The sequence below is a fragment of the Toxotes jaculatrix genome, chromosome 14, assembly GCF_017976425.1.
Source record: "Toxotes jaculatrix isolate fToxJac2 chromosome 14, fToxJac2.pri, whole genome shotgun sequence".
Lineage (NCBI taxonomy): Eukaryota > Metazoa > Chordata > Actinopteri > Toxotidae > Toxotes > Toxotes jaculatrix.
The window spans coordinates 24326289-24339914 of NC_054407.1; the positions used below are offsets into that span (position 1 = coordinate 24326289).

General features: G+C 47.2%; 1 protein-coding gene across 1 annotated transcript in view; it reads right to left on the bottom strand.

The window, feature by feature from the left end:
* Positions 1-11541, bottom strand: part of adcy8 (adenylate cyclase 8 (brain)) — a 60406-nt gene extending 48865 nt beyond the window's left edge. The window contains exon 1 of the mRNA XM_041054924.1: positions 10633-11541. Coding sequence (XP_040910858.1) covers positions 10633-11541 — 909 coding nt within the window. The remainder of the gene's footprint in view (positions 1-10632) is intronic.
* Between the last annotated feature and the right edge of the window lie 2085 nt (positions 11542-13626).

Consider the following 13626-nt stretch of genomic DNA (forward strand, 5'->3'; position numbering starts at 1 on the left):
GGCGCCGCCTCGCTGGCTACAAGCGGTTTGACACATCATTTAAAAGCTTCAATTAAAGTCTCAAGTCCTTGCTTGGTCCACAAAGTTTGTCCCCAGTGGGCCCCTGTATAACTAAGAGCCAATTAATGCAGAGCCAACTCCAAACTCCTGACTGGTTGTCTGCCCCACTGAAGGTCTTCTCCTTCTGATCACCACATTGTTAAATGAAGTAAAATCAGTTTAAAGTTATTTATCTTTTTTTATTATTTCCATGTGAAAACAATAAACGACAAAAACAAACTAATGAGCAAAATTTTATCCAAAATGCTAAAAAATTCTCTCATCTTTCCTGAATCTTTCACACTTTGAGTAAGAAACGTTTCTAGTTTCAGTCACAAAAGGACGAATTTAACATCGGAAAGTGATCTGACTGAATTGTGTGTGGTTCAACATTTTCACCACACGCTGAGTACAGGCGCCGTTCATTCATTTTTTCCAAGTACCTGCTGTTTTTCCACATTTCCAACAGATAACAGTAATCCAACAGTAATCTCATTAAACGCTGACCCCAGAGGAGAGTGCCGAGCGCTGCTGGCTGGCGCCCGGTGCTATGAATAGATTACCGCTGGGGGGGTAATCCTGTCTGAAATCATCCTCAATGTGAAGAATAAGCCGAAAATCACCCTCACTCTGAGCTTAAAAGCTCCCTCAATATGTTCTCAGACTCAAACAGGACAAATGTCGTTGCACATCAGACCCACTTCAGACTGTGGGGTGAATATCCAGGAAACTAAGAACGATAAGAAAATCACCTCGTGACGCTCGGTGGAAACAAGGTGAACGGAGCAGAATCTGCAGAACTTCAAGAACTTTGTTTCTACCCTTCATGAGTTTAGAAAGAATATACACTGGCAGTGTGCTGAGGACCATGTGTGGTTTCCATCCTTAGTTCTATACCAGTACAGAACAGTAACTGTAAATAAAGGAACAGATAAGTGTTTCTTTTTTATAGACGGTGGTGCCTTTTTTAGCCCTGAGTAGTGTCTTCAGGCTGCATACAGACCCAACAGCCTTTAGCAAGGAGGTACAGCAGCCTGAGAGACTCCAGACATGACATTTTGTTCTGGTGTCCAACAACAGATGAATCACAAAAAGAGCTGCACACATTTCCAACCCTGAGCACAGGAGCAGGGGATAGACACCAATCACCTCCGGCAGGTAAGGGAGAATCCAAGAAGGAGAAACTGTCTGATAGGCTGGACTGTAAGGCCCCATTTACACCTGGACACACAGTCTGGATAACATCAAGAGTCTTTGCATTTCTACCCGGTTTTAAAAAGTGTTCTGGTTTTCTCCTTCTGCCGGCACAGGGGACAGCAAACATGGTGTCAAGGGGAAAAAAAATGCCCTGGGCGGACGTCTTTCATTTTTAAATAACACTTTGTGAGGTAAGACGTTGTGAGAAGCTGCTGCTAATACTTGCAGCTTCTGCTGTTTGGACCGTTGCGACAGGACGCTCTTCAAGAAACTGACGCTGGAAGACAGGAAACCTCCTGACACAGGGAAGATGGATGGATCTCTGAACTGACACTGTGATGCTGAACATGTGTCCCCGCAGTCATGATCCCAGTCATGTGTCGTCCTCAGGGTCAGACTTCTCACCAACACTGTCCATTAAGACGGAGCCGATCCATGTGAGATAATCAATAAGCCTCGACCTTTAACCTCCTGACCCAGCCTCGAGCCATGAGAACAGAGCAGGAGATGCACCGAGGAGCTAATAATGAGACGAACACCACACAGGAGGACGAGCTGAAGAGGGAGCTGAGGGTGAAGCAAACAGTCACTGGTGTTGTCTTTATGAGACGGTGAAACTCCAGCTCTGGTCGCTCCGCTTTGGCTTTTTCAGTCCAACTTATGATCGTGTTAATTAGATGTTGAGAGCGACACGGTTCCTCTCGCTCTCGCTCTCACTATGTTTGATCCTTTAATCCTCAGTTTTCTCCACAGAAACTCTTCTGACCAAAAGCTTTTAAAAATTTCACGGTCCAGGCTCAGAACAGAGGGAGACATTTAAAAAAAAAAAAACCTTCAAAACCCATTTAGTTCGGCACATTTATTGTCTTCTTCTGTTTTTTATTAAACACTCGATCGCTGAATTTTGCACATTATCTCTGTAACTAGTAATTATTTTGATTATAGAGTGACCTGATGATTCTTTTCTTAATTAATAGTTTGAGCTATAAAAGCCAATAATAATAATAAATTCTGATTTCCTCCAGCTCAGTGTAATGTCACTACATGATATTCAGTTTATTAAGACATAACAAAGAAAAGCAGTGCACACACAGCTCGCTGTATCTCGTCTTTTCACACCTGAACCTTCTGCTTCGGTTTCAGGTCAGATCCTTGAGTTTGCTTGATTGTGCAGCAGAACGAAGAAGCGATGATGAAGAATCCCATTTTGCCGACGTGTTGCTTGTGTGACGCAGCCGGTGTCTCCCAAAAATGATGCCCACGAGCTAACGTCAGAGCAGCTAACTGTCTTATATTTAGCAGCAGCAATACAATGACCCGCAATAAGGTTCTGTCAGCACTTCAGTGAAAAGGACACAAAGAGGAGCTTTCATTGAGATGAATGTCTGGCTGCCCGACAGATAACGGAAGAGGAGGGGGGGCGAGTGTGGAGTCAGCATTTGGCAGGTAAAACTGACTGACTTGCAGGTGTCTTTGGAGGTCGGCCACCACTGCTGAACACGCTGGATCACATCTGACTTTTCTGTTCACGTTTCAGGAAACTTAGACTCCAACACGAGACGTCTGAGCAAAAGCCACAGAGGAACAAACTTCAGTGAGAGAAAGGAGAAGGTGGAAAACACCCTCCATATTCCCCGAAGGGAACTGACTGTTCTGTAAAACTACACAAGGTGTGATTTATCAGTCAGGACACTCCTCTGGCACAAAAACTCTACAAAAAGGTTTAAGAGCCCGAGGCAGAGAGCAGAGGGAGGAGGAAATGAGCCACTACGAGGCGTCTTTATTTATCGTTTCAGAGCCCAGACTCGGGGGCTGTAACTCTCCCACACAGACAGCTTCATTTGCTCTCACCGAGGACGAGGCCGGAGGAATAAACACGGTGACCGTGGCCAAAATCCCCTCAGTGAGGTTTGTGATGGCAGCGAGCCGCACACTAAATCACATCCTTCTTTCACGCCGCCATAATGCGTGTTATGGTTTAATCCATATTATTCTTTTGCCTTTAACGTCTCGGAGATTAACATAAAATTGAGAGACAGTGTGGACTCTCGAACTATAAAACCGCCAAGTCGTCTTTGGACAAATAAGTTTTATGTTTATTTTAACTGTGGATTAAATCGTTACCACGATTTAGAGGCGAGGACAACAACCGCCTGTGCTGCGGCGTCCACACAGAGACACGTCAAACTCCTCACTCTGCTCCACTGAGTTTGTCTTCTTGAATTTTACTGCTCTGTCTCTGTGTTAAGGTACTGTCACGGCGGGAACACAACACTTCCTGCTGACTTTACATGGGGAGAGATGGGCCCCTTAATTAAATGGAAGGCTTTTAATGTGCACTGTAGCAGTGGGGGGGTCGTGATTCAGATCCTGATTCCTGAAGGATTTTAAGGTGAAACCGATGGAGATGAAATTCGGAGCCTCTAGTAACAGAAAACAGCATCGACAGCAAATAAAAATGGGAACAGATCAGAGTGAGACGCAGAGACAAAGCCAGTCATTAAACTATATCTGAAGGAGGCTTTAACGATATTTCAGGATTACACACTTCTCCACTTTACCAGTTAACCAGACACTCAGAAACATCTTTTAAAAAAAAGAAAGAAAAATTTTAAAATCATGTTTGGATGGCTAAGTTGTAATAACACCTGCTGATTTCTAAATGGATGGAAAGTGTTTATTTCCGGCCCTGATTTCGAGGTTAATACATGACAGAAGAATGAGAACGAAGGACGGTAAAAGCTTTTTCGTCTGAAGCAATTTTTGGAAATGCCTGGGAGGTCACAGCATAAAAATATCACTGGAAAACTCTGCCATTAAAAGCTCAAAAAGCCGCGGCTGATGGCCCCGATCCTTCATTAAATATTAACAGCGGCTGAGTGCAGTGTCTGGTAACAGCAAGATTGTCCGAGATCAACCGCATGAAACCGGCAAGATGGAGGAGGAGGAGGGTGAAAGAGAGGTAAGGAAGGAGAGGAGATAAAGGACAGAGTCACTGATTCGTCCCTTTGCGTCTCCCTCCTCCCTTTTCATGGAGCTGAGTCAGTCTAAAGACGCTCAGCTGCTCACAGAGGGGACGAGAGGGGACGACGGAGACAGCAGATAGACGCAGTAACGCAAGACGTCATGTGAATGACAAGCAGGCCTTAAAGGTCACTGCGACGTCAGATCACAGAAACTGTGTCAGGATCAACATGGCTGCCTTTCACTGAACTCAGGGTTTTAGGAAGCAGAAATTCTGCCTGGCAACAAGTGAGCACAGAGCATGGATCAATCCCACAACATGCCATAACAGATAGCAGGACAGCTACTGTGTACACCAAGAGAAACGGGAAAACTACGGTGGTGATTAAATGAATTCCCACATACGTGTGCAGCTCTGATGGGAGCTCCAGATTTCGGTCGTGGCTCTCGATCATCTAAAGGTCCACGAGAGTTTTTCTGGTGCTTTTGATTTTATCACATGCTTTTCACAACAAGTCCACAAACCTAATAACCATATACGTATTTTGTCCCCTGATTCTCCGATACGACACACTGGCGCTTCGCCTTCATCGTCACGGTTACAATAAACACGGTTAAGGTTATGAAACTGTTACAATCGACAGCTTGGAACATCGATTTGGCGGTCTCCTGTGTCAGAGTCCCGTGTGTTCTCGACCCTGACCTCTTCCCATTATTACTATGGGTAAAGTAACGCACCCTGTCACATGATCACAGGACATAACAGCCGTCATTGTTTGGACAAATGACTAATGGTGTCATTTTTCCAGTGACGACAGTCTCAGCTGATCAGATTAGACCTGGTTCTGGAAAATGGACAGAGGGCAGAGCTGATGCTTCTCCTGCTGCAGTGAGAACCAGGTGAATAAGTCTGTCAAGCACCTGTCAAGCACCTGTCAAGCACCTGTCAAGCACACGTCAAGCACACGTCAAGAACATGTCAAGCACACGCACACAACAAAATACAATTACCACGTGTGGATGAAACCTGGGATTCATCTCCAGATGCAGATGCAGCTGTGAGAGTAAACACAGATTCTCACTTGTTCACGTTTGCTGTGCGTTTTTATTCAATGCTTCGATTTTTTGGTAGAAATTCTAGAAAATGGTTCATTTAAATGAGCAAACGGGGTCATGATCAGCCAGTGGCGCTGTTTCACTCAACGGAATCAGTCACAGAAAATCTGATCAGGCCTTTCACACAAAAACCGCCTGAAATCTAAAATGTACATGAAAGCAGAGACGGAGCGGACGCCTTTGAAAAGACAGAGAAATGGGTTTGATTGTGATGCGCCGGCAGCAGTGGAAGACAGCAAAGCCTGTTTAATGTTAAAATACACAAAACATTTGTCAGGAGACACCGAAGGCAGAGGGCTGAAAACGCATGCGTGCATTCTTCTTATGAAATCCACACTTGGCCTGTTTTCCTTTCTTTTCTCCTCTATCTCCTCCGTGCAGCCGGCGCTCCAGGTAAGCTGAGTTTGACCTTGAAAGAGGAAGCTGCAGCGAGTTTGAAGAACGGCTAATCGGCGGGTGTGAAGCTCTCGCTGTGTGTGTGTGTGTGTGTGTGTGTACATAGGGAAGAAGACACAGTGCTATTGATGGTTGAGATAAACCATCCCCTAACACCAAAACACACACATTTTCATACACACACACACACACACACACACACACACACACACACACACGCCTCCAATGCCCAGAACAACCTAATCTTCTATTTACTGACGCCTCTGTTTGTTTAACAGCAAGTAAAAAGGCTAAGTGACTTCTGCACAAAGGCAGCCATCAATACAGCAGCTAACTGACAGAGAAAAGCAGAATCAGGTCTGTTTGGAGTCTTTTCAGGACGAAAAAAAAAAAAGCAAGCCGCGGCTCAATATGAGCTTATTGTTTAGAGAGCGAGAAGGTGGCGCGTGATCATTTTGGTGTTAAGGTTTTAAAGGAAAAGCAATAGTGAAGCCTTCAAAGGGCTGGACACAAAGGATGTGGGGGCCAAAAGGGGCCCTCAGACGCTCTAAAGAGATGGAGTCGGATCGATGAAGGCTATTCTGAGTGTGACAGGAAGGATCGGACTCAAGGACAGAGAGAGACGAGGAAGACGAGGGAGAGTAGTCTGGAAAACGGGTCTTAGATGATAAAACAGGAGAATTTAGGGGAACGAAGGACAGCAAACATTAGAGGCAGAGGACAGTCTTTATAGTTTCAGCAGTTGCCCCCTCCATTAGTTATGACTTAAATCATCAAACTCCATGATTTGTTGCACTATAATCAGAAAAACAATTAATCATTTAATTTAAAAAACACATGATAGTGTAAAAGTGGAATTACAGCAAGCAAATTACGACCAAGCTAATAAAAATCCCAGAGGCGGTGTCTCACCATCAGCTGCCTGAAGGCATTCTGCTCAGAAAGCGTCTGAAACAGGAGGTTTCAATAAAGATTCATGGAAGTAAAACTTTTACGGATCCGTTTGCTGTTGAACAGCAGACGGACTTCATTCAATTTCTTTTGAAAATCACAACATAAGGCTTCATTCATGTGAAGTCTGTTTAAATACACAAATAAAAAGTGACTCTTCACTCGTTAACACGGAGCATTAGATTCAGCGCACTGAATTATGTCCAATAAACACATGAACAGTGAACACATGAACCGTGTTCAGAATTAACAAAATTATGATAACGGTTACCGACTCTTCGTAAAACTACAACAAACCAACTGTGTAAACACTCAGTTTAACTTTGTGATTATGGATATTACATGTTCACCACATCCTTAGGCAAACACAGTTAATAAGAGCAGATTACCACCGCTTCAGACCAGGATGTTTAATTCCACAGCGAGTCCAGGCTTCCTAACCCCACGAGTGGAGCATGAGCCGCCCTAATCCTGCCTTTTCCGCTGCGACCATCCAGCTGCACGCGCTCCAAGGCAGCCCTGCTCGCATGTCATCGCAGCCAAATGAAGACGGAACATGTTTTCAGGTTGACTAATACCAGCACGCGGCGCCAAAGTAATCCCTCCCACCCACAGAGTTTAATACTACTGAGCTACTTCTAATAATGACACGAGCTAAGACTTGTCACAGCACGAATGGAAGCAAATTAATGGACTCATCACTGAACTTCAAGAAACACTCAACTACACATCAGTGACATTCAGAGAATCTGTATTTACTCAAAATAACTTAAAAATTTTATCCATATGAGCTAAAAATCTTAACTATCGGCTGTTTAATGGTCATAGATGATGTTTATCATGGTTCTGGTGATTTAAAGCAGCTCTCTAACTATGACTTCATTTATCCGTGTGGAGTTAACTGCTTCACATCGAAACCTGAGGCTGCAACTAACAACAATTTTCATTACTGATTAATCTGTTGATTGTTTTCTTGATATAATCAAATAATGGTGAAAAAGCCCGTCACACATTCCCAGAGTCCAAGGCGACGTCCCTGAATGTCCTGTTTTGTCCAACAACAGTTCCTATTCCGTTCACTGGCCTTGAATTAAGCCAGATTTTCAGTCACGGTGAGTATTACTCCTCTTTTCTGGTTTGTTTGGAGTGAACAAACCGGAGTAGACTCACACTGACACTGTTTACAGCAGCCAATGGAAAAGCTTCAATGGACTGAAAACAGGCTGAGGCACCACTGTGTTGAACCTATCAGATATCAGAGGTTTGATTAATCTGTAAAAGTCATAAAACACTGCAATCGACTGTGGCAAAGCAAAGTGTCAGACTCAAAATCCAGCTAACAGCAGCCTCGTTAAAGCTCTCGACCTCCGACCTTTCCTGTGAGAGGCTCGCTGGGTCGGTGGCTGCAAGCGGAGCGACGCAGCTGAACCACACAAGGGGAAGCTGGGAAATCCCCCCTGAGCTATACAACAAGAGACACACAGTGCAGCGTACAGTCAGCTGCATCACATCCACAGTCAGCTATACGGCCACACTGAGGGTCAGCTGAGACTTTAAACTGAAGCATGATGGGATTCAGCGTGACACCAGTGGAAGGACAAGGCTCTGTTCACCCAGGCGTCAGATCAGGCAGCACGAGTCGCACTGAGCACGCTCAGTGTCTTCTTACAGCATTTAGGCTGCAGCACATGAGTATTTTTGGAGATTTCTGCACGTCTGAACATGCGTGACTGAATATACGCCGTGATTCAAAGATTCAGCGTGAACAGCCTCTCGGGCCTGGTTTATTTACCGTTTGTCTGTTTACAGTGTTACTCATGTAGCAACTTACGCAATGAAATGCACTCTGCATGGATTTGGAGTGAGCGAGCTGACAGGGACGTACACTTCAGCACTAACTGCCGATGTGCAGAGTTTAATTTTAATGTGAAGAGCCTAATTCTGAAATGAGATATGTGCTGAATAAAAATAAATGCTGAATTAAAAGCAAAAACACACCTGAGGGCTTCAGCGAGGTTTTTATCCAACTAAAGACTTTCACGCAGCAAAGATAAAAACCTTCAGCCGCCTCTGATTTTCACATGTCGAACAATCCGCTCCAAGTGAGAGTTTTTTCTCAGCTCACACTCACACAGCACGTCATCTGCAGCACAGCTCCTCTGCTGCTGTGCAGTTTGTCCTGATCTACACTGAACAAACCCGGAAAACTAATTTTAAACTGAGCAGACGTCTAATACTAACAGTTCTCAGGTCTATAGGTCTACATTACAATCATCAGACTCTGTTAAAGCTCACTGAGACACATGATGTTCTGTGATGGAGGCATAAATTGGGAGCGTAAACAGGAAGAGCCCACTGGGGGAGTGTACAACCTGTTAAATGTGCTCTGACATGGTCCAAACAGAAAGCCTTTATGTTCACTTACAGCTCACAATATCTTCTCAGGACATGACTGTTGTCCCCTACAGCAGGGGATTCTCATGTAGCTCTGTAACACACTCAAATAATAATGAGGATAATGGTGTTTACAGCTCTTTGTGAACATACAGAGTCAATTCAGATGAAAACCTGCTGACAAAGGTTTAGTAAAACTTTCAATCTGAAGTTTAAAAAGCTCCATGGTGAACCTGATGAACACCTTTTCCTTTGCAGCGTCTGCAGACTGAGCAGTAGGTTTTTTTTAAATACATGACTACACAAGCAGGAGCTGGGATTTCAGGCCAGGAAAGAGTACAGAGACAAAGCTATCGAACACAGAATCAATCACTACTGCACCAAAGAAAGAAAGAGTGAGGACGCATGAAGAAAGCTGATGCCACCAGTAGAGGGTGCTGAACCTATTTCAGGACCTCTGTGTATGTGTGTGTGTATGTGTGTGTACACGTGTGTACGTGTGTGTTGGACAGCTCCTGGTGCTGAAACCTCAGCAGTCAGCCCAGGCTGGTGTCACATAATCTTATTTCAAACCGAAATATTTTTACAAAAATGAATTAAAGACCTAAATTATAGGGAGCAACAAACAGCCCAGACGGACCAACAGACTCACACCGACTCACACATGCACAACACAACCGCTGTGTTGTTGTGTATATCAAACTAACATGGATGACAGCTGCAAATGAACATCTGCCCAGTTTTATGTTTATGTAATGATCAGAATCAAGCACTAATGTGAATCAAAAACCTATGGAGTCGTACACAGAAGCCAAACATCATAATACAACAGCCAGTTTCTCCATATCATAACCCATATCTCAGCAGAGAGACTGAGTAAACAGCAACATCTCATCAGGCATCAGTCATGACTCTGTGGACGTCGAAAAAAAAAAAGTTTCTGCAGAGCTGCACCAAGGATGCAAAATAAACAAAATCAGAAAGAGACTGAGGAGGAGGAGGAAGAGGAGGAGAGGAGAGGGGAGGAAAGGAGAGGAAAGGAGAGGGAGTGGGGGCAGTGCAGGAAGATTGAGAAAAACAAAAAAAAGTGTAGATGAGAGGAGACAAGGATAAGGAGGGAGAAATAAACAGAGATGGAAGACGTGGATGGGGAGACAAAAGGAAAAGAAGATGAGGCACAGGATGAAAGAGAGGGGGGGAAGGAGGAGGATTAAGTCAAGGTGGAGGAAGGAGGAAGAATGAAGATTAAGAAAAGGAGGAAAAGAGTGAAGACTGGAGGAAGATGGAGCCAAAAAAAGAGGAGGGCAGAGGAGAAAACTGGAAGACGAGGAGGCAAAGGGAGAAACAAAAGGAAGACGAAGAGAGAAGGAGAGGAAGTGAATAAATGCGACAAATGGAAAATAGGAAAAGAGGAGGACTGGGGAGAAGACAGAGAGGAAAAGAGAAGGTCAGTAAAGGATAGGAGGAGAGAGGAGAGGATGCTGGGAGAAAGAAAGATTAATGGAGAAGGAGATCAATAAAAAAAGGAGAGAATAAGTAATAAAGAGGGGATAAGGGGGCCAGGTGAGAGCTTACCTGGTTGGTAGATAGATGTGCGTTCTGGGAGATGAGCAGCTGGACCAGGATGTGGAGCCCCGAAGTGAACAGGCCGGCCAGGATGGCCCAGGTGAGCGGCAGCGGCAGCATGCTGTAGGTGGCGAACAGGGTGAAGAGCACGTATCCCACCCCGTCACCCAGCAGCCCGTAGCCCAGCCCGGCCGCCAGAATCTGCGTGGCCATGGCCACCCAGGTGACCACGCCGCTGTACTGTAGGTAGCCGTGCGACGTGGTGTCCTTCCGCACCACCACTAAGGCACAAATGACGACTTCGATGCCCGTGAAGAAGCCCAGGAGCGTCCCTTTGATCGGGTCCATCGGGGAGGAGGCCAGGGTGAGGTGCAGCACCAGCAGGGTGAGCTTAGTCACCACGTCCAGGATGTTCATCACCACCACCGACTTGCGCCTCTGGCCCAGAAAGTAGCGCTGGTACAGCCGCTCCAGGTCGCGGGACTTGAAGGCGTTCCGCAGTGTGGGGAAGATGACGCCCCGGTACGTGTAGCCCCAGTTCAGGAAGAAGTCGGAGTTGCTCGGCGCGCAGTCGATCTGTAAGAAGCCCAGGTCACTGCTGGCGCGCTCCGGGAACACTTTAGTCCCGCCGTTGTTGTGCCGGTCTCCCACCGACGTCCGCCCGGCCGACTGCTTCCGCGCACCCTGGCTCGGGTCGTAGGGCTCGTCCGGCCCGATGCCCTTCACCCCTCCTCCGCCTCCCCCGCCCTGCTCGTGGATGAACCGCTGCTCGGTGATATGCCGCACCGCGTTCTGCCACAGCAGCCGTTTGGGTCGCGCGCTGCCGCTGCTGTTGCTGTTGTTGCTGCTGCTCGGGGTCTTGTTGATGGTGTACAGCTCCTCGCTCGCGCTGGAGCACCGGACCTCGGACAGTTCCATCGCTGCTGCCGCCGCTTGTTGCTGCTGTTGTTGTTGTTATTGTCCTCTTCTCCTATCGGTTGTGTCGGTTTATATGATCCCTCCCTTCCCGGTTGTGAGTTAGCTCAGCGATTTTGGGGAGACGACGTCCTCTCGTGCGCATCGAACCGGGGGCGCGTGCTTCTCTCTCGGGTTGCGGCGAGCACGGCACGGGGTAAAGCGCGGTTGGAGGTCATTGTCACGCGAACGATCCCACTGAAGAAACAGCCCATGAATCCGACTCGAGTGGAAAAGCATCTCCCGGATTAACCGCGCACCATCGTCATCATCATCATCATCATCACCACCACCACCACGCACCGTGTCTCCGTGCTGAAGGCTGAAAAATCACCGGGCGGCGCGTTCAAGCGGCAGCTCGAACCACCGTGCGCCGAGCGTCCGCACCATCAGGGTGCCGAGGCGTCACGGAGAGCCGGGGACAAAGCGGAAGTTCGGGGTGCAAGCGGTGTCAGGGAGCAGCTCTCAGACACGGCAGAAAACGTGATTTTTTTTTTTTTTTTTTTTTTTAATTTAATCCCAAAATGGCTCGTGCGTCGTTGGCGCACCTGGATCCGTTTACTTTGCCATTTTTTTCATATTAGCGCGCGTCGCAGTGGAGCAGAAAAACAGCCCGCAGATTTTCACGTTAATTCCCGTTTTCGGTAATGTTCATAAAAGATGTCACAATAACCGTAATCCGGTGAGGTCCGACCCCGACAGGAAAGGCAAGAAGAGGAAGATCCGTCTGAATCTGTTTCTCAGAAAAGAAAAAAAACGCAGCGCTCTCGAGCCAGAGAAAATTCTAAATCATCAACTTGTTGTTGCTCGAGAGGCTCCGCAGACGGGGTGAGTGTCGAGTGCGCGAGCTCCTCAGCGCGGATCAACCCTCCTTCTCGTGCCTCTCCATCGACACGAGGGGCTTGCGCGTAGATGCAACACCTGGACGAGGGGGAGGCGGCGGGGAGCGGTGCCAAGGAGCGGTCCTCCGTCACAATCCTACTCGGCGAGCTCTTTGAGGAGACCGCGCGAGGCAAAGCTGCTCGTCTCCATGTAGCGTGTCCAAAAATAATGTCCTATATGTCCCCGTGCCGCGCGCGAGGATGAGAACGGAGCCTCCTTCCTCCTCCTCCTCCTCCAGTTCCTCCTCCTCCTCCGCTGAGCCGTCTCTCCGCGTGAGTTCTCCCGTTTACCCCGTGTCTTGTTCTTCGTCTCCTTCTCCTCCTCCTCGGTGTTTAAAAGGGCGTGCAGCAGCAGCCGCGTGGAGTAGATGTGCAGAGAGCGCGAGGCTGGTCAGCGAGAGGCACGGCGCAGCGAGCGAGTCAGCTGGGCTCCGGTTTGACGTCACAGTCACCACCGTGTGTGTGTGTGTGTGTGTGTGTGTGTGTGTGTGTGTGTGTGTGTGTGTGTGTGTGTGTGTTCCCTCTCTCGCCTTGTCTTAACCGTCTCTCTCATCCCACGCTCTTCTCCTCCCTTATCCCTCTATCCTCTGTATCTACCCTCTCCTTCCTCGCTTTCTTCCTCCTCCCTGTCTTCATATTCTTTGCCTTTTGCCCCCCCCCCCCCCCCCCCCCCCCCCGCCCCAATCTGCCCCAGCCCTTCTCTCCCTTCAGCTCAGTGAATCTCAGTTAATTGATGAAATAAAATGGTTTTCATCAGAAGCACATTGCCAAAGCACTCTGGCTCTTTTTCTTCGGGGTTTCATCTCGGCCCCTTTGTTCCAGTGAGGGGGGAAAAAAATATTAATGCAACAGAATAAAATACCAAAAATGTAGACAACAGCCTGTTTCCAAGTGTGTGACAGCAGTTCCCCCAACTCTGACAATGTCAACATCAATATCGGCTGCCTCTGGAAAACAGCTGCACAGCTCTGGTGCCAGTTTGCCAAATAGCCCAGAAATGTAATCTACTGGACTGTGTACATGGACATTTTTTATTTTGGCAACACCGTGCACGACTTTCAGACTGATGACTGAAGCTGACTCACCGGGACGCGGTCAGGGTGGAAGGCAGGAGTACAAAGTGCACAACACCAGAGACAAGTTTCACATCCAGGGTTAGCGGTCCAGA